Below are 27,801 nucleotides of genomic sequence, written 5' to 3'. Positions count from 1 at the left end.
ATAAAGGTATTTTAATCTGTCAAACTAAGTATGCTACGGAATTGTTGAATAAATTTGGTATGGGAGATTCTAAACCGGTAAGTAGTCCTATGGATACAAGTGAGAAATTGGCAAGGAAAGATGTTTTTGCACTCGTAAATCCTAAAAGATACAAATTTGTGATTAGAGGTCTGCTTTATTTGACTGAGACTAGGTCTGACATAATGAATGATGTTTTTATTGCATCTAGATTTCAGAGTGATCCTAGAGAAAATCATGAGAGTGTGGTGAAAAAGATTTTTAGATACTTGCAAGGTACATCTGAATATGGTTTGTGGTACCCTAAGGATGATGACTTTACATTATGTGCATATACAAATGCTAATTGGGCTGGAGATGTTCATTACCGGAAAAGCACTTCCGGTGGAGCTTTATTTCTTGGAAAGAAGTTGGTTTTATGGATCAACACGAAACAATCATGTACTTATTTGTCTACAGTTGAAGCTAAGTATGTTATTGCTGGTACTAACTATACATAGGTTCTATGGATGAAGAAAATGTTGAAGGATATCAAAGTGAATTAGATTGGACTTGTAGTTATTCACTATGATAACTTTGTTGCTATTGACATATCAAAGAATCCAGTATTTCACTCTAAGACAAAGCACATATCTATCAAGTATAACTTTTTGAAGGAGAAGGTGGAAGAAAATGAAGTTATATTGGTTTATGTGAACACTAAAGGGCAGATTTTAGATATTTTCACTAAACCTTTATCTAAAGAATCATTTGATTACCTAAGAGACAGGCTAGGGGTTTCTGCCCCTCCGACAAAGAACTGATTAATGCTTTTTAGCATCAGTCCAGTATGTATTATCAGAGATATTATTCATTCTATTACTGATGATACTGCTTAGGGGGAGTAGTTATCCTTATGTTTCAGTAATTTTTATTTTTTCTTTGATATTTTTGCTAGATTTTTGGCATTGATGTCAAAGGGGAGAGATATTGATGTGAAAAACTTAAGGATTTGTATACATTATGGGGATATATATATGTGTAAAATGAAGATTTACAGAGATATCATCCACATGGGGAGTTTGGTCTTTATTTCAGAATTTAATTGCTATATCTTTGAGTGGGAGATTGTTGGTTGTCTTCCATTGGGGGAGACTTGTTTGGCATTTATTGGTACTTAGATGTTTTTCACATCTAGTGTTTCTATCAATTCCAAAGGGGGAGATTGTTGGCCATTTGAAGGAATTGATTATGTGTTGCATTGATGTTTTGTCACTGATGTCAACACTAGCTATTTTGGATGCTTTACCGGCACTCTTCTGGCCCCATTAGGTTGTGTGGTTTCTAGTTGGTTTGGATCTGGCATGATCAGGTATACTCTGGTATGTTTTGGTTATGGAATTGGCTTACTCATGTTCATATTCAGGTAGTTGGTTTTTGTTCTGGTGATCGGTGCTATCTTGTTTGCTTGGAAGATTGGTTTGTGGTTTCGGTGAGGGTTTCATCAACAGAGCTTTGATGAAGATCTTTGATGATATGCATAAGTGGTATTAGTGTGGCTTTTGGTGGAGATTCAGGATGTTGATGGTGATCATGTTCAAGACTTGGTGGATTGGGATTATTGCTTTGGCGTGTATGGACCTATATTAGGTCCCGGTGTATCTAGGTTACGGACCGGCTTAATGTAACGTGTGGATTAGACCTCTCGATGTCTTTTTGAGATGTCTTATGGGTTGGATATTATTTGTTTGGTCTAAGGCCAACATGTTTTGTAATTATGTAATTGGTTTATTTTCTGGTGGCCGACCTGATTGTTTATGGTCGAGGGTTTGTATATATATGATGTAAGATCTCATTGTAGATGATATCAGTATATAGGAAAGACATATAGATATGTAATGTGTGAATAATGTAATATCATTTAGGCAGAGGATTTGGTCGATAATTGGAGATCGAGTTGGGTTTATGTAAGAGGATTTAGTCCTCTGGTATTGAGCTTAACCGGAATTGTATTCAGGTATAGGAGATGCCATCTTTGCAGTTCATTCATTCTTCTAGATTGTAGTCTGGATTTCTATGTAGTTAGTGAGACTCCTTTTGTGATGAGCAGTGCGCTCTAGGTTGTTGGCCTTCCTGCAAATGCACGCCCCTCAATTGTAATTCACACACTTACTACAAAAGTATTATCTGACTATGGGTAGGCTTCCCACTATGGTTTTTCCCTTTACCAGGTTTTCCACGTACAAATATTATTGTCATGTGGATGGTATCTAGTCTTTGATTATTGTTTATGCTTAATTGGTTTATCTACTATTTTGGTATTTGGTTTAAGCATTCCAGTATTAATGTTTTGGGTTCCGGTATTAAATTTTTAAATTGCTTAAGGTTCTGGTAATCTGAGACAACTGATTCACCCCCCCTCTCAGTTGTCTTCTAGTTATTTGAACTGTCTAACAAGTTTGAACTCTTGTTTAAGTTGTAAGTCTCTTTTCTAAGTAGATGAGGTGAAGTCCCAAATGTCCGTAAATTCTAAGACACCTTTTTTGAATAAGATCTTACTTTGTAATTGGGAACAAAGAGCAAGTTGATCATCAAAGCATATCAATTGATTCCACCAAATAGATGAAGATGATAAGCTCATTTCATGGCTAAGATCTTATTCATTTCATTCAAGAAGGGGAAACACAAGCTGCTACACTTTCCATATGCTTAAAAGTTTTCTAGAAGATTGAGGTTGAAAGTATCTTGCCATAATGATTTTATCTTTCCACCCAACTTCTTTCCGAGCATTGTTGGCTCTAGCGGTAGCAATTCAATGTCTAATAAGTGACCTCAATGGTCCTGCTCCATGAAGACTTCTTCTAATCCATTTGGTAATTAGGAAAACTCCTTGTGTAAAGGGGTCAATCAGTCCTAACCCGCTTTTCTTTTTGGTTGAATACAATGTGACCATGAAGCAACAACATGTCCTATTTTATTATTCCATCTTCCCCACAAGAACCTTCTAATCAATTGTGATTGTTGAAATATATCTATTTTTTGAAGGGAGACAACAAGATGAAATGTAGACATGGTTGGCTATGAGAACTTAATTAGCAATTTGAATGGAACCAACCATTGAGAGAAATGTGTTTAACCAATGTTCAATCTTCCTTTATAATTTGAGCATGAACCATTTCAACATTTCAAACAATGAGACTCCTATCATAAATGGGATGCCAAGGTTTCTTTAGATCACACCATAATAGTTGAATTTCCATTGGGAGGGAATCTAAGAGGGTGATTGATCAACTAAAGTCATCCAAAATTTAGTTTTATTAGGAGAAATTAGAGAGCCAGAAGAAGCATAGTATAAGTCTAAGATTTCAAGAGTTAGTTGAGCTCCTCTTGAGAATTTTGAAAATAATAAGATATCATCAACAAAATAAGAATTTGAAGCCACTTCATCACCTGATAGAGAAATGCCATGGATAATTTTTTGTTGTTTAGTATGATGTAGAAGGTATCCAAGGGTATTAGCAGTGAGCACATAAAACAAGGAAGCTAAGGGACAACCTTGTCTTATTGATGTTGAAATGTTGATAGTTTTGAGGGATTCCAAATTCAACATTTTAACATGAAAATCATTTGAGCTCAACCACTTGAATAATTTTATTTATTTACCATGCAATATTTTTCTTCATTCATTTTTCTTTTTTTCTAATGCTTTCTTTAACATTGTAATACATAAATATTTATTTTTAATAGTTATGGTTCACTTAAATTATTATTATTTATTTAATGGTTGCTATAATCAAAATAGAATAAATAGAAAGCACCTTGTAATGAATTAATTCATTAGCAGATAGTACTTGCATACTTACACACATTGTAGAGCTTATAGTTTTCTCCAAACATTTAAAAATATTATATGTGATTCTAGCAACTTCTTGTTCAAAAATATTTTCACTAGTACTTTTGGAAATACGAGCAAGATCAAATTGAAAGTTATCTTAATATTATGATGCAAGTGTGATATAGATCCATAATGATCTTTATATAGATCAACAATTACTTCAAAAAAATAGTGTATTCATTAGAAATCCATTCACTGATTTAAGTGTTAAACTACAAAAATATTCTAAACTTTTGTAGACAAATGCATTGAGTAGAATGATGCCAATGGGAAATGTGAACCTATGAATATATAATCTGAACAGGTTAAAAAAACAAAAAAAAAACTATATATCCCATCTTGTGAAATAAGGAAGAAAAGTATCACTTTTACGTAAACTAATTTTTTTTTCCCAATTTTCATATTAATTACATATGAATGTTTAGAACTAGTTTATTTGTTGTACATCAGGCTTTTCACAATCATTTTTTTTTCATATTTATGAATAGAGTGATTTTTTTGTTTTTAAATTCCTTTCTTCATGTAAATATACAAGCTTTCTATTAGATGTAGGCCATTTCAAAATCATGTGCAATAGATTAAATATTTGCAAACATTACATTATATAATCTTGATTTATCATAACAATTAAACTATGTACAATAATATGCTAGGTGAAGCCACCAATAATATGCTTTGTCTTCAATAAGGACAATACACCAAAAAGCCATCCTTAGCAAAAAAAAGTCATGTAAACATTTTTTTTTTATCAATTGGTAATGAGCCGAAGCCGATAAGATGTACATACGATACCCCCTTACGGGATTTGACCTTGTGACCTCTCTTTTAAGAGAACAAGTTCTCCACCACTAGGCCGACTGAAATTGTACAAGTCATGTTCACATGTTTATAACAATCAAAAGATTTCATTATTAAATTTTAAAGTAGTACAAATTATCCACAAGTAATACACAAAATAACCAATGAAAATTTGTCTAAAAAGATAACTACTAATTTCCATTTAAATTTTAACATTGTAATATTTTAAATAAGGATAATTACTTTATAGTAAAAAATTATAACTCACCTTTTATAGATGTATTCGTTTATAGTGTCAGGTTCAAGTCATCTATGGAAACACAATTTTTATCTTAATTTAGCATTACAATTAAACTATATACAATAATATGTTGGGTGAAGCCACAAGTAATTAATGCGTTTTTGTCTTCAATAAAGAGAACACACCAAAAGCCTTCATGTACACAACTTTATAACAATCAAAGGACTTCCTTATTAAATTCAAAAGTAGTACAAGTAATCCACTAGTAGAAAAAATAACCAATGAAAATTTGTCTAAAAAGATAACTACTAATTTTTGTTTAAATTTTAACATTGTAATATTTTAAATAAGGATAATTACTTCATAGAAAAAAAATAACTCGCCTTTTATAGATGTATCCCTTTATAGTGTCAGGTCCTTCATCTATGGAAACACAATTTTTATCTTGATTTAGCATAATAATTAAACTATATACAACAATATGTTGGGTGAAACCACCAATAATATGTTTTTGTCTTCAATAAGGAGAATGCACCAAAAAGCCTTCTTTCGCAAAAAAAAGTCTAGTACACATATCTGTAACAATCAAAAGATTTCATTATTAAATTTAAAAGTAGTACAAATAATCGACAAGTAACAAACAAAATAACCAATGAGAATTTTTCTAAAAATATAACTATTAATTTATATTTAAATTTTAATATTGCAATATTTTAAATAAGGATAATTGCTCCATAGAAAAAAATTATAACTCACCTTTTATAGATGTATCCTTTTTATAGTGTCGGGTCCTTCATCCATGGAAACATAATTTTTATATGGATTTAGCATAACAATTAAACTATATACAATAATATGCTTGATGAAGCCACCATTATTTTTGTTTTTGTCTTCAATAAGGAGAATACACCAAAAAGCCTTCCTTAGCAAAATTATAGTCCTATACACATATTTATAACAATCAAAGGATTTCATTATTAAATTTAGAAGTTGTACAAATAATCCATAAGTAATAGACAAAATAACCAATGAGAATTTGTCTAAAAAGCTAACTATTAATTTCTATTTAAATTTTAACATTATAATATTTTAAATAAGGATAATTACTTCATAGAATAAAAATATAACTCACCTTTTATAGATGTGCCCCTTATAGTACCAGGTCCTCCGTCTATGAAAGAACAATTTTAATCTTGATTTAGCGTAACAATCAAACTATATACAATAATATGTTGGGTGAAGCCACCAATAATGTGTTTTTGCCTTCAATAAGGAGAATACACCAAAAAGCCTGCCTTAGCAAAAGTAAATTCTTGTACACATATTTATAACAATAAAAGGAAATTGCATTATTAAATTTAAAAGCGGTACAAATAATCCACAAGTAATAGACAAAATAACCAATGAGAATTTGTCTAAAAAGCTAAGTACTAATTTCTATTTAAATTCAAACTTTGTAATATTTTAAATAAGGACAATTACTTCAAAGAAAAACAAATAACTCACCTTTTATAGATGTATCCTTTTATAGTGTCAAGTCCTTCATCCAAGGAAACACAATTTTTAGGATTGCATCAACTTTACTGAAATATTTCCTTCTCCAACTCATTTTTATCAAGATCAATGACACTATTCCTCCAAATGCTACTCCATATGACAATCCTAATGCTATTCCATACAAAGGATATTTAGTGTTTTTCTTTTCTTTGTTAATTGAAACTTCAGGAGGACGAGGAATATATTGTGGCCAAGAACAATTTTTGGGTAGGGGACACCCCCATAAATTAGAATTTTCTAAATAAGAGGATTCTCCAAATGTAATCATCTGTGTTCCTTGGGGTATACTTCCTGAAAGGTGGTTGTTTGATAAATTTAGGAAACCTAAAAAGCTAAGAGATGTAAACTCCATAGGGATTTTTCCTAAAAATTTATTTCTTGAAAGGTCTAATGACGCTAGCTGACCCATTTCTCCCAAACTACTTGGAATGGTCCCATTCAAATTGTTCATTGAAAGGTTCAAAAACTTTAACCTCTTCAACTTTCCAAAATCAGAAGCAACTTCTCCATCCAATTCATTGTTTGATAGATCTATGGTTGTGAGAGTGGAAAGAATATATGGGTAGTGCTCATCTCTAGCCTTTGAAGTCATATCCAATCCATCCTGATATATTTGCCCATAATAAAAATTGGACAATACAATACCATTTTGGTCTTCTATTGTCATTGCTTGCAATGATACAATTGTGTGTGGAATTAAACCTGAGAAATGATTGGAAGAGAGGAGCAAGATCTGAAGGTATATTAGTTGGCCTATGGTTGAAGGAATATTCCCTGTAAAATTATTTTTCTTCATCACCAATACTCTTAGAACGGAAAAATTTCCAATTGTTGGTGGCATTTCACCTCCAAAAAAGTTGTTCCCGATATCAAGAACTTGTAAAAATGAACAATTTGATATTGAAGGTGGAAAAGATCTGTTCAGGATATTACCATGAACAACTAATGACTTTAATTGCCTTAGTCTACTAAATTCATATGGTAAGCTTCCCTTCAAACTGTTGTTTCCCAAATTTAAGACAATGAGAGAAGAGCAATTGGACAAGCTTGCAGGGATCATTCCACTTATTTTGTTGTTTGCAAGATTTAAAAATTGGAGTTGAAATAATTTTCCCAGGCTATAAGGAATATTGCCACTAAATAAATTGTATGCAAGATTTAACATTTGGAGTTGAGATAATTTGCCCAGGCTTGAAGGAATCTTGCCACTAAATAAATTGTCATTAAGCAACAATATTGAAATACTGGAAGGCCATATTGATGGGATGCATCCACTCAGTCCATTTCTTGACACATCCAACTCTGAAAGTTGTGTACATATTGAAAGATTTGACGTTAGGCTTCCTTCTAGATGATTTCCTGAGAGATTTAAATATTGCAACTGAGGACTGGTTTCCCATAGCCAAGAGGGAATTGCACCCACAAGACTAGCATTTGTTAATTCCAACCTTTCAAGTGAGAATTGTGTTGAGATCCAAGGTGGAAATTCACCATCAATTGTACATGACATTAAAGACAACTCATATAATTGAAAGGATGGAATCCAGATTGTGCTAATATTTAGCACACAATCAGATAAATACAGACAGATGTGTATATATAAATATTTGTAAAATAAAATAAAATTAATTTTAAAAATAAAAATTTTAATACACATATCTCTAATAAAAAATTTAAACATTGTTAAAAAATATTTGATTTCATTCTTTCGTTTTAAAATAATATGTAGAAAATATTTTTCACAATGAGTATAATAAAACCACCAGGACAAAAATAAATGTGTGAGACTTAACTTGACCCTACAAAAATTGTAAATTAATGTAAACTCCAACTGGAACTTTATTGACAGTTATAAACTCCAACATGACCTTTATTGGCATTTATAACCTAATGTTAACTCCACCATTGGCATTTATAACCTAATGTTAACTCCACTTCCAAGTTGAGATAAAAATGCCTAACTTTTGTTTAAATTTTAACAGCAGTTTGGAAAAACCAAAATCACCCCTTCGAAACGGCCGTCCGCAACGGGAAACCCGTTTCGGCCGTCGAAACGCGAAACGGATGTCTCCCGTCGCGTTTCTGGTAACTAGGGTATGCTTCCACTAAGTTGGTTGTCAGAAAGGTCAAGTTCAGTTAAAGAAGAAAGATTGCCAAAGCAGGAGGGCATGCTTCCATTGAAGTTATTAAATGAGAGATCAAGATATGTAAGACGGGTGAGAGAACAAACGAAAGGGGGAATCATCCCCCTAAAGCTATTTCCAGATAAATCTAAATAGCGAATATAAGAGAGATTTCTCAAACAGGGAGGAATGACAGTACCTGATGTAAGAGAGAATACTCCGGATATAGTGAGTGATGTGAGAAAACGAAGTTGGCACAGGCTCTCAGATATCATGCCTTCAGCACCGAGAGAGCGTATGTTAAGAGAGACAACGTGATTGGTGTGATTGTCGCAGGAGATGCCTGTCCAGTTGGTGCAACAGTCTGTTCCATTCACCCACGAAATCAGATTGAGGCTGTAGGAAATATTGAGGGCAGCTTTGAAACGAAGGAGAGCCTAGGATTCATGGGAAAGACCGCTGGTCGAGAGTAATGGATGGGAAAAAGAAGAGCGTGGAGAGAGGAAAAGGAAGACAAGCAAAAGAGACATGAAAACTAAAAACAGCTTGTGTGAAGGGATGGCCATTCTATTTGGGATGCAGGAAAACGCAGATTGTGGTTTGTTATTGTTTGGGTGGGAAAGGCTCTTCTTATACTTCCTGCTGCTCAACGGGTCAATGATTTAGTAATTAACTAAACGTCTTTAATAAGTTTGTGTCATTATTTTAAACTTAACGACTGTCGGCAGTTTTTGGAGAAAAGCGTTTTTCTTGGTGAAATTAATCAACCGAAATTTGAGGGAATCTCGAGAAGCAGAAAAGCGGTCATGATTAATTCTAATTCACGTAACCGTTAGTTTGATGCCTACAAATTAACATATTTGATTACTGACGATCAAGAATGTGATCTTAGAGGTGATTAAAATATGGAAAAGATCTTTCAGTAACCATATCTTTTATATAAAGAAACTTCTTATATTTCTCATTAAGCTCACTACCTATTAATTAATAATAAGATTTACATATTTTTAATAAATAGATTAAAAAAATAGGTTGTAAATCCAACTAGTGATATAAAATAGATTTTAAGTTTTTAACATACATTTTTTAAATATTTGGTTAGAGTATATGCAATTTAGAATTCATTAAATATAATTTTTTTAAATTTGTAAAGGTTTATATTTCAAGATCATAATAATATAATGTTATTATTTACTTATATTGAAGATGTTTCTTTTATGAAAGCAAGCAACTTTACTTTGAGTGATCAATGACACAAAACTTAGAAAGCATCATCATCTAACATATGGATTTTCTTTTCAATCACTATTTGTTTTTTTAATTTGCTAGATTTTTCATAAAGATGAGTACAAATATGATCAACATGAGGAAAATAACAATAAGATTCTGCCTTTATTTTGCTTGTCACATGCAACTTTGATATAAGTAGTAAAGTAAGTACAAAACACATTTGTATTGGCACATTTTTAAAAAAACCACTAATTAACACTCACAAATATACTCAGCCAACCCCTCTTTTCACTTCAATAGCTAACTTAACCAAGTAACTAAACATCCACAACAAACAAAACTCTAAACACTTTTCCTATCTAATTATTTTCACGAAACCATGACAAATTTTTATTTATGATTAATATTTAATTATATATTATACATTATTTTTTTATCAAAATAGTCTACAGAATAGATGCATCTTTATGTAAAAGATGAACTTGTCCTTTAATTTTTTTCTGTTGATAACGGAATGGTGCACCCTTTTTCCTACCTAATGCGAAACACAGAAGTGGTGTACCATAGCATTGCGGACAATATTATGCATATGAGCTATAGAAGTAACTTAAAAATTGACTACAACGACCAACATTAAAATTGACTGGACGTGTCCTCGCTTTGAATTTAATAGACTCCTGAAAGTAACCTTACTATCTCTTCCAAGCGAGTTTTCATCTTAGAGGGACGAAATCAGGGTGAAATTTTGCTTACTTAAGCAGATTAGGAAGGGAATAAAGCACATATTATTCTATTGTCTCGTCCACCTTGTAGACACAAATGGGCAAGTTCCTAGCTTACTAAAAACAAATAGTTTAATATCAGATGTTAATTTTACTTCATAGAAATATGAAAAATAGATATTTACTTTTGGGTTTGGATGACCTCTAAATTATAATGGATTGTTTGATCATTAAAAAAAATTAGGTCTAATAGAATGTAATATTATACACAATTGTAAAAAGATTAAATTGAGTTGTTTCAAAGAAACACCATCCAAAGACTAGTCAAACTACAAGTGTCAAACCACAAACAATTTCATCTTATCTCATGTAATACATATCATCGTTTTAGGTGTCCATACGTCAATTATCAACCCTCTATCATGGTGTTCATTATAGGGGCTCAAATGAGTAGACAATGTATGGCATATGCTCATTTCAGAGACCTTACTCACTTGAAATAACTTATAGTAATGAAAGAGTTGTAGTTCGATTAGTAAGAATAATATTATGTTCATCATACCATCCACCAAGATTCAAATCCCTCAAAAGTGATATTTAACCAAGCTTGATCCTAGGAGATCTTTAGCCCCTACTTGTGGTAGCTTAGGCAAATGACAACTTTTTCTTTAGACACATACTTCAATATATAAATGCAAGGGTATTGATATCTAAGCAATCTAGTTGTTGAACCACTAAGAAAAAACTCTTAATAGATTCATTTCATGTTTTTACTTAGTACATTAAGCCAATATTTTGAGATATATCAAACTTGATATAAATTGTAGAAAATGGTAAAGGAAATTTTGCTAATAGCTTATTCTTATATGATAAAGGGGATAGGGTGTTTAGAGAGAGAGGAAGTCATGCAGTTCTATGAGTCTTTCAAAATCAAGAATAACATTTGAAAAAAGGGATCAACTAAGAAGGATTTGTTCAAGGATAAGAAGAGTGAGGTTATGTATTGCTCCTTAGACTATTTTGGTTTCAAACTATCTTGATGCAACTTTACTCCTTTAATTCATTACTTTTTAGCCTTCATTTTCCTTATCTCAACTCCTTTCCTGATTGTTATTTTAATTCAACCATAGATTTATTTGTTCCATACTACTCTTTGATGTTTGTTTGGGATTTTCATTATTTTACCTTTCACATTTCATTAAAAAATGCATAAAACCTTTAAATAGTAATTAATGCAGACACAGAGGAAGGTTTTAGAGATAGGACTATCAAACCATGTAGCCTAGATTTACACACGACAAAAATATCTTAACACCATGAAATATCATCGATTCATATAGTAGAATGATTATAGAATTTGTATTTGCTTTCTAAGTATAAATTACAGATTGGCCACAAGCCACCACAAGCTAATTGCAAGCTTACATGAAAATATGGAATTCAGGATAAGACTCTTGTTACTAACTCACTAACTTGTTGACTCCTAACTTGCTTAGTGACTACTATCTCTCTAGCTTCCTGACTACTTTCTCTTATATGGAATAGATGTTTAGATATTCATTCTAAGCCTTAGCAATTATTTGTGTCAATTAAAAGGTGCCCCAACACTTGATGCTTCATGAAATGTGTAGGTTGACTTAATCTTGATGATGAAGATCAAAGAACTAATAAACTAGGCTAGGGTCCCATTTGGAAGTTTCACTGGTCACTATCTATTGTGTGATATGTTAGATTTTATGTTGGAAGGTACAAAAAGGTTTTGCATGTGTCACTTGATAAACTGTATGATATTTTATTTGTACTATGATCTTTTTTTAGTGATATATTTCTAAAAATTGACCCAAATGCCTTGATACTTAAATATGTTGTTCAAATGGTGTCATATATGTTTGGTTTTTTGTTCCAAGCCAAATGATTGTAACACAATAGATCACATTAAAGTTTTTTGGGATGCCCCTGCATCAGACACCCAAGGTTATTTGATAAGTGAGTTGTTCACTTTACCAATTGTGGATAAAATCCAAGGCATTCCATCTCTAATTGTGAAACCCATGATGAGTCTTCTACTAGTATTCCTCTCTCCTTCACTAGGTATTCCATGTACCATCAATTTTTGGTATTATGCTCAACTTTGTTGTCCAACATCTATTCTATCTACTCTTGTTGGTATTGTGGTAGTTGCTCCTTGAAACAAACTTCTATATTGCCTCTTCTTAAATGTCTCTCATCATACTAATGAATATCTACAATGTTTAATATGGGTGATATGTCAATTACATTTGGTAACTTAACTTCATGCATGTTACTTGAGTCAAAAATTTTAAAAATTCTTCATGGACCAAACTTCTTTATCTTGAGTTTGTTGTATATGCCTAGTAGGAATCTCTCCTTGAGATATATCTTAAATTCATCACCAACTAGGAACTCTTTGTGTCTCCTTCTCTCATGTACTTAACCTTTGCATTTGTTATTCATTGTCTATAAGTGTTTCCCAACTTCAATATGAATTGTAATTTTCCATTTAGTTTCTAAATTCCTCTACTGAACTACACTCCTTTTTCCTTCTATATTGGTAAATTTGAGTTTCGCAACTCTTGTGGGGTGCACCCCAATCAAAATCTCAAATGGTTTTCTCCTTGTACTCATGTTTATTGAGTTATTGTATGCAAAATTTTCTTGTGTTAGGATCATGTCCCAATTTTCTATCTTGTCTCCTACTAGACATCTCAACAAGTTGCTCAAACATTAATATACTACCTTCGTTTGTCCATTAGTTTGTGGGTGAAATCTAGAACTAAACTTTATATATTTCTTCTTCTTTTTCATAATATCCTCCATAAATATTTTAAAAATGGTGTTTCAACCTTACAATTATATAGGGTTACTGTTTATAGTAAGTTTCCATTTGAGTGCAAATTGATCCTATTGGTAAACAAATTTTTCACTTTGATTGATTCTCCAAAACTGACATTATTTTCCCAAAGAGAAGTGACAATCATTCCAATATTTGGAGAGATTATTATGAAATAGCGTGATTCCTCTATTTTTGAGAGGAGCAACTCTCTCGTATGATGGTGTTTTTATGGGTTTTGTGTGCGTTTAACTTGAAAGTATTAAAGGAGACAAGACAAAACTAAAGGAAGATGAATAACAAAATCCCTACTGGCAAACCTACAAATATTGAATATGATTTCACAACTGATAATAATTGCAAAGGTATTTTCATGATAGAGTATGTTTTTTTATGCAATGACAATGAAAGAAGCATGAAATATCTCAACATATGAAGAGATGAGTAACTCCAACACATTCAAATTAAGATACCAAATCTTAAATGTACTTAATAAGATCAATTGCATGGATTATAAGAAATTTAATAGATGTGATTTTTTCACGTAGACAAAAGATATCGCCAACTTGACATACAAAAAATTAGTAATAATAACTTGAAAATTAATCTAGAACATTCGAGCTAAATAAATTCTTTATTGTTTCCATGGAATTATGCAAACTCAAGAACCCTTCTATACAAAGTGTAAACACAAAAGCCGTCAATGTATCTCTCTAAGAATTTTTGCAAAATTTCTCCTCTATAAAAGTCCCCTTTACATTTTAATTAGCATTGTATTTATATGCTAGCTCTTTGATAACTAACTTGTAATCACTTTTTGTAACTACCTAAGTAATCACTTTTCATAACTACCTAAGTAATTATTTCTCGCAGCTACCTTAGTAATTACTACTCATAACTATCTAAGTAATCGGTTTTTATAACTACTTGTTGGGAACAAGTTAGGATTTACCTAACTTTTCTATAAATTGGGTCAAAATTATAACTCTTAATTACAATAAGTGACATTAGTCAGTTTTACAAAATGATAATTTAAAATTTGTAACTAGAGAAGAGCGTATTATTGGTTTTTTTGCGATGAGCATTGTGTCTCTTCCTAATCCATGAGTCATGCATTCAAAATCAAGGTCTATCAATGATCAACCTATCCTTAATGGATCCTCACCTTGACAAAAATTTGAATCTCCATGCTCTGTTAAGTTTGATCACTAAATTTAACTCTTTTATCGCAAATATAGGAAATTTTCTCACTTAGGGTTAGGATTATAGGATCTAGGCAGTGTCCCATTACTTTTCTCACAAATTTAGTTTCTCCTAGTACTCCATCGACACCTCCAATTGCACTTACTATCTCATTCACTCAGTGCAAGTTACCTTCAATGATCTCATCTTCAAACATCCTCATTGTCTAAAATTTATACTTTAGATTATGCATCTGGACTTGCTTGATCTTTAGATCTCCTTCATAAATCTTGCTTAACTTATCCCAAATTTCCTCTATATATTTGTAACCCATGACCTTCAATAACTCTAAGTCACTCAAACTACTAACAATTGCATTTCTTTCCTTGGCATTATTCTCATGCTCATTGATCTCATCCGAAGTAGATGGACTAGTATAACTACTATTAATAATATCCCATATTTTGGGTGATGGAGAATTCAAATAATATTCCATATGTTCTTTCCAAAAGGAATAATTTGTGCCATCAAACTTTGGTACTTTGTAACTATCCTCCTACACCATCTCAAAGATTCTCAAGTGGTTAAGATTTACTTAGAAGAACCTTTCTCTAATACCAATTGTTTAACACACCACAAGACTAAGAAGGGGGGTGAAATATTCTTATCAAAGTCCTTTTAAATTTCTTTATTAATAAATACTTCTCAATTATCATTAACCAACTAAACATCAATGAAAGATGAAACAATAAACAACAAACACTAAACACATGAACACCAAAATTTTACATGGGAAATTCAATGTGGGAAAACCCGTAGTGATAATCACACTCACAATATAAGGGATTGAATACAATGTTTTAGGCACAAGGCCAAGGAAGCTCACTACTCTTGATTTGGACTTGTAGGATAAGGCACACAACCTTAGGGAAAGATACAGTGGACATACATTATTGAGATTCATGATCCTAAAGCAAGATATAGATCTACCAAGCTACCAAAAGGACTCGATACTTTTTGACAAACATTGAGAAAAGATGAATTGAATCTAAGTAGGATCTCCTTATCATAAATACATCACAAGTTGATATATTCACACTTTTTCCTTCAACACATGTACTTCTACATCACCCTCAGCGAATCCACACCTCAATTCACACACTTACACATCTATATAGATCAACTTATTCATCGACACACTCAAATGCATCGGTCACAGACAATCATAAATTACACAACGTCAACTACAATGAAGTATTTCACTAAATGTGGTCCACTCTAGGAAATAAAGGGGACCGCAATACATCACAACATGTCTTCCTAAGTTAATTCCAACAAACTACACACACCAACACATCCTTCAAAGTCAACATCAAACGTAACATGTAGATAAACAATAAAGCACACTAGCCAATCATCCCAAAATAATTTTCTAGTGCAAATAACTTAATATGTACCTTCACATGCCCCAATAAAACCCATAACAACACGTTAACTCAACCTCCAATCAATATCCAAACCAAAAGAGTATGATCCAAATAAGATAAACCAACTGAGTTGGCTAGAGACCAATACAATAGATAGCACCAAACAATAAAACAACATAACTTTAGTTGTAGAGAAAACCAACACCTGAATTTTTAACTATAGCATTCCATGAGCAATAAGAACATGCCCTCCAAGCCAAAAAACTTGAACTAACACTGCAGAGTGATACAGAGCACTCTTTGGACTAGTCTTAATAAATAACCTCACTATTAACAAACTACAACAATCAACTTCAACATTCAAAGGACTAAGGACCTAAAAATATAATACTGCAACATCCACAAAAAATAGGCATTAAATCCAAAACTGCAATTCATCATCTTCAAAAGCAGAGGAATGCAAAGAATTCTCCCATTAGGACTTTAAATACTCTTTCTTGTGTATTTCAACTTCCTTTATTGCCACCTTTTAGAAAAACCACATACTCACTCAATATTACAACTAGACATCATAACAACATTTGAACTCTCATTTTTAGATTATACAATACCAATTAATAATTAGATCAACGTTAATGACCACAATTGTACTAAGAACACAACTAAGCAACTACAACTGCCTCTTTACCTATGTCATTAATACACACAAGTGTGACATTAATGACAACACCATGCAAATTGTAAATTGTAGACACCTATAATACTCCTTTAATTAAATAAATATTTATTATTTATTTATTTTATATTTTATAATGTCTTGGAGGCCCCTGCTTATCGTCTCTCACAAAGACAAGGTTGCGAAGTGCCCCTTAAGTTGTTGCGCTTTTGAGTTTAAGGAGACTCCAAGTGTGGGACTGATTTTTCTACCATTGGACATTGACCTTATGAATAGCCCATTTTTGGTGTGTCTTCTTTTGTGATAAGATCAATGGAAATTTGGGCTTTGAAGATTGTAGGCCACACTCTTGTTATCATTAATCACACAACAACCATTATGTCTTCTTTTTTGCAATGTTTTCTTGCCACAATTATCATCAAAGAATTAGATTTGGTCACATTCAATACTGAAAAAACAAATTTATACTTGGACAAGCATTAGGTAGAAAAAACTTCCCCAAAAATGTGTCTCTAAGACTTCTTGTTGCATTTGTGGCACTTTCCATCACATCTCTGAGACATCTTGTCGCGTATGTGGCACATCTTGTTGTGTTTTCGATATCTATTGTCATGTCTATTTTTATGCAAAAATACATATTTGGACATTATTATTATGTGTTTAGATCTTAAAAACACATTTGTGACATATATCATCACATCCCTAGTATCTTTCTACGTATTTGATTAAAGAGATTGACAGAGTTTCCCAACTAATTCATTAGGATTCCTAGTCAGCCAACCATCAGGTCACCATTTCTACCTTTTCATTTTTAGTGCTTTCAAACCCCCATTCATCCAAAACACCAACCTTGCGATAAGTTAAAAGTTATATTCTTGTCCTCACTATCTTGCATCAAACTTTGATATCACCAAGTGGTCTCTTCCTTAGATCTATCATCTTCAAGTAGGACACCATTATAGTCTCTTGAGTTAGGATACCTTACCTTGGAATTTGTCATGTTACGAGAAGTCATATCTTGCTTGAGTTATCGATTCATGGATATCTATCATAATCCTAATTCTATCATCATTTGGAATTTCATTTGAGGACCTTTACAAGGAAAACTCCTGACTTTTGGTCATTATCATATATTTTCCCCATCATTACCCCTTGGTCATCTTTCCATTCCCTCAAGTCAAACTTGGATCTTATATGATTGAAACTAGTGCCCAAAGACTCAAAAGAGAATCCTAGGAAGCTTAAAGATCTCAAGACATGGATACTTATGCTTATGATGAATAAGAGTTTTACAACACTAGGAATTTCAAAATCTATAGTAGTGAGCAAGATTCAGATGATGAGTCCAACTCAAAATTCAACAAGTTGCTTGAGACAATCTTACGCAAGGATCCACAATTGTATTTCTTAATGATTTCTCAAGATGGTGTCAAGTTACCTCCTGATTTTGATGTGTCTCGACTTTTGGAGGTCAACCAAGATAGTGTTGATGCTAGTTAAAATAGACGTAGAGATACCCAAGTGTTTGAATCACCTTCATGCCTTTTCCAAAAAACTAGACATCCATATCCAAATGCGTATTTGATGAACTCATGAGCAATATCATACTAGTGACCTTCATAGTTGAAGAACTACCAATACACGTATTAATGACCAACACTAAGATCGACATCATGATACAAACCAAGGTCAGGTTTGTGTTCGTACTTTCACTAAACAACCTCATGTTTCATTAAAGGAGAATCAACATGGTCATATCCAAGGTTAATGTCAAGATACCAAATAAGGTCATGGTCATGGTCCCACTAGACAACCTGATGTTTTATTTGATGATCAAAACCAAGGTCATGTTTCTAATACCCATCATAATCACATTCATGATTCTCACACTCATTCAAGGTTCTTTAATCAATACCAAGGTCATATTCTAGGTGGTTAATATAAAAATTTCATTCCTCCTCCATCACCTCCAAAAGACCCATATAGTTGCATTCCTCCACCCAGTACCCAATATCCTAGTTATGTACCTCCTCTCGCTAGTCATTACAACACCTTCATTACACCGCCTAATGATATTTGCAACAACAAGTGAAGGAATTACAACAATAAATGGATAGTATGCATACTCTTCTTAAGAACTACATGCTTCAAAATATTTTTCCTTATCCCTTTAATAGGAATATACCCATACCACCCTTTCCCTCTAATTTTGATGTGCCTAAATTTAACAAGTACAAGGGAAAGGGTGATCCTAAGAAACATATTAGAGAATTATTCAGTGCTTGTATATAGGTTTCTCATGAAGATTCCTACCTAATTCACCTCTTCCCTCATAGTCTAGGGGGACAAGCTATGGAGTGATTTTCACGATTACCTCCTGGGATTAGTTCTTGGGGTGACTTGGCTAAGAATTTCATTCAACACTTCTCCTAAAAAACTAAGTATGAGGTCTCAATGACAACTTTATATACCACCTACTTCTAGTGCAGGACATACACATATAATGACAACTACAGACTGTTTTACTAAATGGGTTGAGGCCATTCCGGTATGAAAGACATCCTTAGTAGGTTGTTTGTAACTTTTTGAAAGAGAACGTCCTGGTTCGATTTGGGGTCCCGCTAAAAATTGTGGCTAACAATGCTACTAATTTCTCTTCTGTCGAGATTTCTTTATTTTTCTATGATCACGGAATCTCTCTTGCTCACTCTAATTATTATCCTCAGGGAAATGGTCAAGCTGAATCAAGTAATAAAAACCTCATAAATATCATGAAAAAAATTAGTGAGTGAAAACTTCAAGGATTGGCATAAAAAGTTGTATGAATCCCTTTGGGTTGATCATACATCGCCAAAGCGGGCTATCGGGATGTCACCATTTGAACTGGTCTATGGTGTAGGCACTCAGGTAGCACTTCCTTTGGAACTGGCAACTACTAAGTTACAAACTGTCATTGAAGACGCTTATTTTCAGAATTCTTTTGAAAAGCGGATTATGCATTTGATGAGAATTGATGAAGAAAGGGATAAATTAGTGGATCGGGTAACAGAGCACCAGATGAGGGTGAAGAGGATATTTGACAAGCGGGCCAAGCCATGAAAATTCATGCTAGGTGATCAAGTACTACTCTAGGAAAGAAGAAGGGAACCCAAAGGGGCACATGCAAAGTTTGAATCGCTCTGGAAAGGACCATTCTTGATTCATGAGGTAAAAGGACCAAATTCATTTAAACTTGCATATCAGGATGGTATTGCTCTTCCTCTGACATATAATGGTCAGGATTTGAAGTTATATCAATTGTAAACGAGTGTCCCTCATGGTTTTGTATATAGTGTTCTGGTTGTTTGGTAGTTATGTGTCTTTTCTGTTTGGGTCTTTAAATAAAGTCTGCTTGCGAAACCAGAGATTTTGGAGTTCATTTCTAGTTCCTTCACAGTCCTAGTCCCCAGTCAGAGCCAATGTTATCCCCCCTGCAATTTTCCCTTTTGAATGTTCATACTTGCGGGTTGTCTTATTGTGCCTTTATTCTCGTCGGGTCTTTTGTTCTCCTTCGTACTTGAACCATTGAACTCTTTCTTAAAAGTTCAATAGGTTCAAAGTTCAAAGCGCATTTTAGGAAAAAAAATCATTTGTGGTCTTTTTCTTCGTGAGAGCAAGCACACTTTTGTTTTATGTCTTGAGCTTTGAACCCGTGAACCTTAATTGGTTCAAGGTTCAAAATGTCTTTTGTAAGTCGCGGCAATGTATTGTTGTATAACGAGCGATGTCTATATGTTTTAAGTTAAGTTTCCAACCTTGAACTTTGAACCAAATCTCAAGCGGTTCAAATGGTTCAAGGCTTCTGCTTAATAATCATTGTTGATGCTCGTTCTCAGTATTGTTGTATGCGGCTCATTCATTGTTGTACTTCCTAAATGAACTTGAACCGCTGAACTTTTTGTCAAATGGTTCAAGGTTCATGAGTTCATTTCAAAACTAACTCTAAGGCTTTTGATGATAATGAAATTGGAGCAACAAGAAGGAATATTCCCAACATTCAGCAGTTTTAAAATTCTAAATATGGAAAGTAATCATGAGTGCACCAACTACTTGTGCGGAGGTGATAGATAATTAATAAGGTGTCATATTTTAGTCATTTCACTATTACTTCACACGCATGAGTAAATCATTATGAAGCGTGTGTGGCTTTATAGATATTTTCTAATCTAATCAAAAGGAATGTATGAATTTATTTCCATAGTTTGTAAGGGTTGCAACTGTCATACTTGAGCAAATTGGGGGCGCCGAAGGTAAAACCGGCTCTGATTTCCTAAGGAAGTTTCCAGTTTTCATGGTGGTAACGGGTAAGTTCAGATGACTCTTCCTAAGCTATGTTTCTTTAAGTTCTAAAGATTTATCAGTATAGGAAGAAAATCTCTAAATTGTTGGAGTAGAATTTTGCCTTGTTTTAGAATTTCTTGGTTAGAAGTATAGATAGGCAGTATGAGGCCAATATTGTTGAAGCTTGGTCGGACCTCGTGTCTAGTGAGCATATTATTAGAGCTAAAAGATACTTCCTTGGTTCATGTTGATTTAGGGGATTTCTTTGAAAGAGGCAAGAACCCTCAAACCGGTTCAATGATGGAGAAAATAGTGAAAAGCGGTCTTGTTGAAGTCGCTGCATTTCCCCTTGTCGCACCATGTCCGGATTTGGTGATGGCTTGCATGAATAGGTATGACATAGAGAACAGATGCATCAGAACTAGTAATGGTGAGCTTCTAGTCAATATCAACAGAGAAACAATAATGGCGGCAATGGGAATTGCGCACAAGGATGAATACGAAGACTTGACAATTGGGAACTCGTACGCCTATTTCTCAAAAAAGAAGAGTAAGTACATGAGTGTAATTGCTAGGAATTGGCTCCTAAAAGTTCAGAAAGGAGGGTCATGGCTGCCAAAGCCCTTGACTAGAGAGAATTTCATCACAAAAGTGCGGGATATTGTGATACTTCTGAACAGGGTGAAGGGAAACTCACATTCTTTCTACTGGGAGGATTGGATGTACTTTTTCATCCAGGTGGTGTTATCCGGTGACAGGTATCTCGATTGGTCTCAGGTAATTGTAGAAAGACTTCATGAAGGATTGAGTAACTTTGTGGGAATGTCAGGTTTTTATATGTCTTCTTATCTTTTCTACATACTAGCTTGTATAAGGGATTGACCCAGTTTTCCTAATGAACCTTGGGTAGATGGGATGAGGGTGTATAATTATTATCCCTTATTATAGCAGCAGAGACATGTCGAGCAAATTGACAGATGGAATGGGGTCTTCCTGGGAAAACTTTCTTTTGAGCTCCAGGGGGATGTGAACAGGAGAATGTCTATTGAAGCAATGGAGTTCATAAGCATATATGGTAGTTCCTTTATTCAATTTCCTAGGTTTACTTACCTACGGGTAGGTGGTTTTGAGGGTCAACCATTCAAGCTATCTAGGTATGCCTTCAACAACTATGTACTTATAGAGGTGAGCAAGCAGCTAGCTTACATTGATAAAAGATTGGGAACAAAGGGCGAGTTTGGAATTGTATTCCTTGTTGAACTCGGATACTATAGTTGTAAATCTGTATCTAACGCCCTGAACCTAGAATTAGAATTCAAGAGGATGAACATGTAGCCATATGTGGCAAGGCAAAAGTTTGACAGTAGAGGTTATGCCAATGAAAACCTAAATGTAGATAACCATTTTTTCCATGAGCCTCAATTGGAGGATTACTAGGAGAATTGCAATGATGAATATGAGGTAAGGAAAAGATTGTGGTCAAGTTTCACTTTGCAACAAAAAATTACCATGAAGCTTTCGATTAATATATCTGGAGTATCAGAAGATATAGGGGAAGATGTCCTAGATCCTGAGTTCGACACAGAGGTTTAAGGAAAACCAATTCCAAAAATTGATTGGAATAAAAAGGAGGATGGCAGTATTCAAAAGATGGTTGAGAAATCAAAAGTTTAAGGAGGGATTTCACTTGTCCTCGCGTGAACTAAGAATTGATTCACACATTGTGAACTAAGAATGTTGTGAGAAGAATAGAAAGATGGTTGAGAAATCAAAAGTTTAAGGAGGGATTTCACTTGTCCTCGCGTGAACTAAGAATTGATTCACACATTGTGACTCAATCTCCCATTTCTTCCACTAATGAAATTGTTAATGTTGCAGGTGTTTCAAGACCTATTGTTGAGAAAATCCAACCTAGGAGATCAAAGAAGTCACCATGAGGTCTCACAGTTGCTCGGGTAACTCGGTCTAAGAGTAAGAAGAAGAGTAGGGAGCCCATTTTGAAATAGGTTGTTGTTGACCTAGACCCTAGTGAAGAGATAGAGGAAACAATGGATCCACAGGATTTGGATGAACATGAGATTTGGAAATGGACACGAGCAAGGAAGAGGAAATCTGACAAAACCCCATGAACACCTTGATTATTGTCACTTCACTCGATATACAAACAACTCCTCCACCTAAAGAGCCTGCAAACGCACCACAATGGTTGGAAGTTGTTGTTGGAAAGAAACGGAGTGTAGTGCTGATTACAATCCCTATGGAGGACATGGTTAGTAGATGTTTGGGAAAGCTGTCAAAGCCGAAGAAACTCAAGATGCGGACAATGCTTGAAGTAGATGAAGCAACAGGTCATTGGATGGCCGAGATAGCCCAACCAATTCTAGGGAAAGATGTAGATAAATCTACTCAGGAGGATTTTACAGTTGAAAAGATAGATTTGGGAGTTGCTTCACGTGTTGTGGATGTTAAGCATTTGGAATCATCCACAAAAAGGATAATTTCAAGAATGTGGAAGGATGAAAAAGAAAAAACGGAATTGAAGCAAGTTGTTACTCAGACGACTGAGTATATCAATGCCATCCATAATCCAAACCCCCAACCTTTGTCATAGATACTGGTATCATTTGATCCCAAATCCTCGGCTAACCAGAAGATGTTGGACCAGGTTCAAAGGAATAGAGTAGTTACAGAAATGTTCAATAAATGGTTGGATCTTATAATGCAACAGGGATCAGATTATATAGTTAATCTGGTGAAAGTCTATAAAGATGCCAAAACTATGAGCAAAGAATTAGAGCTAGAGACGGTGGCTTGGGAGAAAGAAAGGATCAAATGGGTGGTGGTCCCTGCGCAAATGAATGATAAACAAAAATATGGGGTGATGAAGTTCCTGGCCGAAAAACCAGTAGAAAATTTCGATGATAATGTATTGTATGTATCAAGGAAGAATGTGGAATGGTGCAACTCAATCATCAAACAAGGTCATGAAGAGTCCACCAAATTGCTCAGAGGATTGACAAAATTGATTGATACAATCCAGAAGGATCTCAAGTGCATTGACATCTAGCTTATGAAAGACGATGCCAAGACAATTGAGGTAGCTGTGGATATGACCAAGATTTTTCAGGAAAGAATTCAATTCATTCAAACAACAAAATCTTTGACCATGGATGACTTCTAAAAGGTGGCTAGAATCGAATTGATGTTCATAGTCTTCTCGGATCATTTGGAGGTACACAAGGAAAAAGTGGCACAAGTGAACATGCATAAGGAGGTGTGGAAGCAAAGAATTTAGCACATTGGTCTTCCTTATTTTCAGGTCATCTTGAACTTCTCAGCGGCACACTTGGAATGATGTGGCTCTGCGGCAAAGGAGGACATATCCATAACCTCTTCTGCCATAGTGGAAGCATAGTTAATCTAAAAATGAGGTGTCAGTCTCACAGTGGCTATTGATTTAGTTTTCTTTTCTATTATAGTAAACGGTTTCTTTAACTTTGGTTAAAGTAAAGTGTAATTTTTTAATGTAAAAACTATGAGCCTGGAGGCTACTTAAGCTGAAAAGCTTGTCTTTGTAATGGTTCTGAAAAACTGTGACTTTTTGTGCATCAAATAATATTTTGGTTTTTCTATGAATTGTCTGAAAACAGAATGGCTGATTATCAATAAAGTGCTATGTTATGTAGTCTTTGAATCTGTGTGTTTGAAGATTAGTAATCTTTCTTGAGAAAATTGCTATAAGCATGATATCATTCTAAGATCAGTGATCTCTGTGTTTTTCTCAATTCATGGTTATCATTAGTTATTAGAAGACTCATACATATTGATTTGCTTGATCCTTCTTGCCTTGTGAGGCACAAGAGAGTATCGATTAGCCTTTAGTATTGTTGAGCTTCTACTATGCTTTGAATTTATACAGTGAGCATGTTTATGAATCAGAGTCTGTGAGCTCTCATTAAATTCTTTAAAAAAAATTCTTTGCTCTTAGTTTGGAGGCATTTATTTGTGTTGATGGATGAATGTTGAAGCCTTTCAATGCTTTCTGGTAAAAAGTATTAGCATTTCATTTATATAATAAATTCATTGCAAATCATACAAGGAGTTGCCCTCTAATGCAGAGGTTGAATTTTAATCAATTCATCCAACTACAATGGTAGTTTGTTTCCTTTATAAAGGGTGAAACAAAGTTATATTTTTGCTTAAGGAAGATAATTATTAAGATTTTAGGAAAGGGACAAATCTGTTTACCAACAATATGAATGCTTAGGATCATAGGTTCATTTGTCTTTCATTTCTAATTGTCACTAACATTGCTAACATTTGAACTTGTGTCTTGTGCATCCTTTCTAGCGTGCATCAGTAACAACCTGTTAGGGTAAGGTCACTCTATGAGGTACTATGCCAAAACTTGCTTCATCCTCTAATCAGTATAATTTTATTGAGAAAATTGGAAAGGTACCAACCCATATATCCATTCTTGATCTTTTATGTATATCCCCTTCAAATAAGGCTATCCTAGATAAAACATTACAAGAAACTTTTGTACCTACCGACCTAAATGTGGATTAGTTTCAAGCCATGGTGGGACACTTATCTTCACCCCATCACCTTACCTTTATCGAACAAGATGATTCATATCCTCAACAACTTCACAATTCACCCTCCATATTGAAACTTTTTTTCATAATCATCGAATGAAGAGAGTCCTTATAGATGGAGGAGTAGGTCTAAAAATTTGTACCATGAAAGTAATTCTAGCATTAGGATTCTCTAAAGAGGCTATAGATTCAAAGAAAAAGATAATCAAATCTTGTGATGATGAAAAGTGCAAGCTCATGTCCAAAGGAACAGTTACCTTAACAATCACAGTTGGTCCAATGGTAAAAGATGTGGTTTGCCAAGTTTTAGACCTTGATCGAGCACCTATAGCATTCTCTTGGATCATCCTTGGATCCATGAGCTATGTGAGTAATTCCTTCTATGTACCATCAATGTATCAAATTCCCGCACAACGACATAGAAGTTATCATTCTTGTTGATGCAAATCCATATCTCTATTGCAAAAACATTCATCCTAAGCCCAAAGTTACAATGCCTATAAATCAAGAAGCCAGTTCATCTTCATCTTATATCAATCCTACATCATTAAAAGCTTCTACTTCCAAGAAACCTGATATCAAGGCTAAGGTTGAACATACAAAGGAATGGTAGAATATAGCTTACAACAATCCATGTATCTTAGACAAATTATGGAATCCCCTAAGACTTATGGAAGACCACAATCATCAAAATCTATGACAATTGTTACTTTTAAATGGGATCCCACAATTTTTACTAGACATGGAGAAATGGAAGATGAAAAACTTTTTAAAATTCTATTTAAGGACCCAAAGGAACAACCAAATCAAGAGAATAGTAAGATACCTCTTGAAAATTATGGAAATGACTTCAAATTCCTACAAAAAATGGGATATGATGGTAAAGGTCTTCTTGGCTTGCGAAATCAAGGAATTGTGGAAACTATCCAACCTTAATAAGTACCCAAGAAACAAAGGGACAAAGGACTAGGATAGAACCTAAGTTGAGATTGCGTGCTCCCTCTATTTGGACACTAATTTGATACTATACTTGAAACATATTGTCCATCAAAAGTTTCCAATGAATGGGAATGGGGCTCAGATATGTCATCTAGTGACTATGATCTTGAGAAAACTTTCAAAGAGTCGAGAGATCCTACTTTTGAAGAAAATTTTCGAGTTAGACAAGCATCAGTCATGCCAAGAACAAATCAAAATTATTCAACACCCCAAGATAAGTATGTTGGTGGCAAGGCACTGATAAAAATTTTTAGGACCTCAAACCCTCTAGGTCTCAAGGCTAAAGGTCTAAACCACGAAAGGTGATAACTCCCAATACGATATCCTTCTAGTAGTGTTGTTTAAACTATCTCCACAATTGAAACTAATGAGGAGAGTACCAGAGATGACCTTGATGACACCATTGGCATATATGAAGACTCATGCATCTTTACCCTTACCGCTTTCAACTTTGATCAAATTGACGGCCTTCCGCTTGTTCTCCCTCAACTTATTGAATAGTACCACTTTGATCAACTTGTTCTACCTAATGTGAAAATGAAAGTGGTGTATCGTCAAATAGCGTTAATCACGCAAAGCAAAAGCTGTAGAAATAACTCCAAATTCATGGTTGTCCATGTCAAAATTCCAAGCGGCAGACGACTTACAATGTTCTCCACCGTGCAAGACTTAAATATGTTGGACGACCGACATTAGGATTGAGTGGACGTTTCTGCCGTTCAAGTGTGTGACTTTAGAATTTAGAGGCCACATTTCTCTTTCCTGCGATTTTCCACCTTTGTATTTTTCTTGTATTTATTTCTCTGTTTGCTCTGCCGTGCAATTGTGTTCGTGACGTCCGAGATCAGAGTTAAGGTCTAGAGAGAAAATATGTCGGCCACTTTGTCTAATAAAACTTAACTAGGTTTCTTCGGGTCCAAAAAAATACAGAACAGATTCACATTTCATCACTTCCCGAATTTATTTTATAATATGTCCTCTTACATATTATGACATAAATGGTAATCCATGGTAATTTTATTGTTTCTTAAAATAATATTTAATTTAATATAAAAAATTAATTTAGTTAATTTGTTAATTTTTTAATTTGTACTCAAACTTAAATTATTTCTTTTAAATTGAAATATGAAAGTTGCTTCTTTTAAGATTTTCGTTTTGAAAGGCTTCTTTTAAAACTTTCTTTTT

The 27,801-nt window shown here is 33.9% G+C and overlaps 1 protein-coding gene and 1 long non-coding RNA gene across 2 annotated transcripts; both read right to left on the bottom strand.

Moving 5' to 3' along the window:
• Nucleotides 1-5,297: 5,297 nt before the first annotated feature.
• On the bottom strand, nucleotides 5,298-5,891 carry LOC131068999 (uncharacterized). The gene is made up of 2 exons (XR_009369129.1): nucleotides 5,688-5,891; nucleotides 5,298-5,507 (listed from the first exon to the last, which is right to left on the bottom strand). It is a non-coding gene; the product is annotated as an uncharacterized LOC131068999 (long non-coding RNA).
• Nucleotides 5,892-6,094: 203 nt separating this feature from the next.
• On the bottom strand, nucleotides 6,095-17,699 carry LOC131855852 (leucine-rich repeat receptor-like protein kinase PEPR1). The gene is made up of 3 exons (XM_059215898.1): nucleotides 17,685-17,699; nucleotides 8,589-9,048; nucleotides 6,095-8,339 (listed from the first exon to the last, which is right to left on the bottom strand). Exons 1-3 carry the CDS (start codon nucleotides 17,697-17,699, stop codon nucleotides 6,457-6,459), a joined length of 2,358 nt encoding a protein of 785 aa, XP_059071881.1. The 3' UTR covers nucleotides 6,095-6,456.
• Nucleotides 17,700-27,801: the final 10,102 nt, after the last annotated feature.

This window comes from Cryptomeria japonica, unplaced genomic scaffold (genome assembly GCF_030272615.1).
Source record: "Cryptomeria japonica unplaced genomic scaffold, Sugi_1.0 HiC_scaffold_350, whole genome shotgun sequence".
In the NCBI taxonomy this organism is placed as follows: Eukaryota; Viridiplantae; Streptophyta; class Pinopsida; order Cupressales; family Cupressaceae; genus Cryptomeria; species Cryptomeria japonica.
Note: the sequence above shows the minus strand (reverse complement) of the source record. Positions and strands in the feature narration are given on the sequence as shown.

Excerpts from the sequence above, each read along its gene's own strand:
- LOC131855852 (XM_059215898.1), bottom strand. Across the intron at positions 8,340-8,588 it reads TGACAACCAACTTAGTGGAA|AACTGTCAATAAAGTTCCAG; the intron begins GCATACCCTAGT and ends GTTGGAGTTTAT.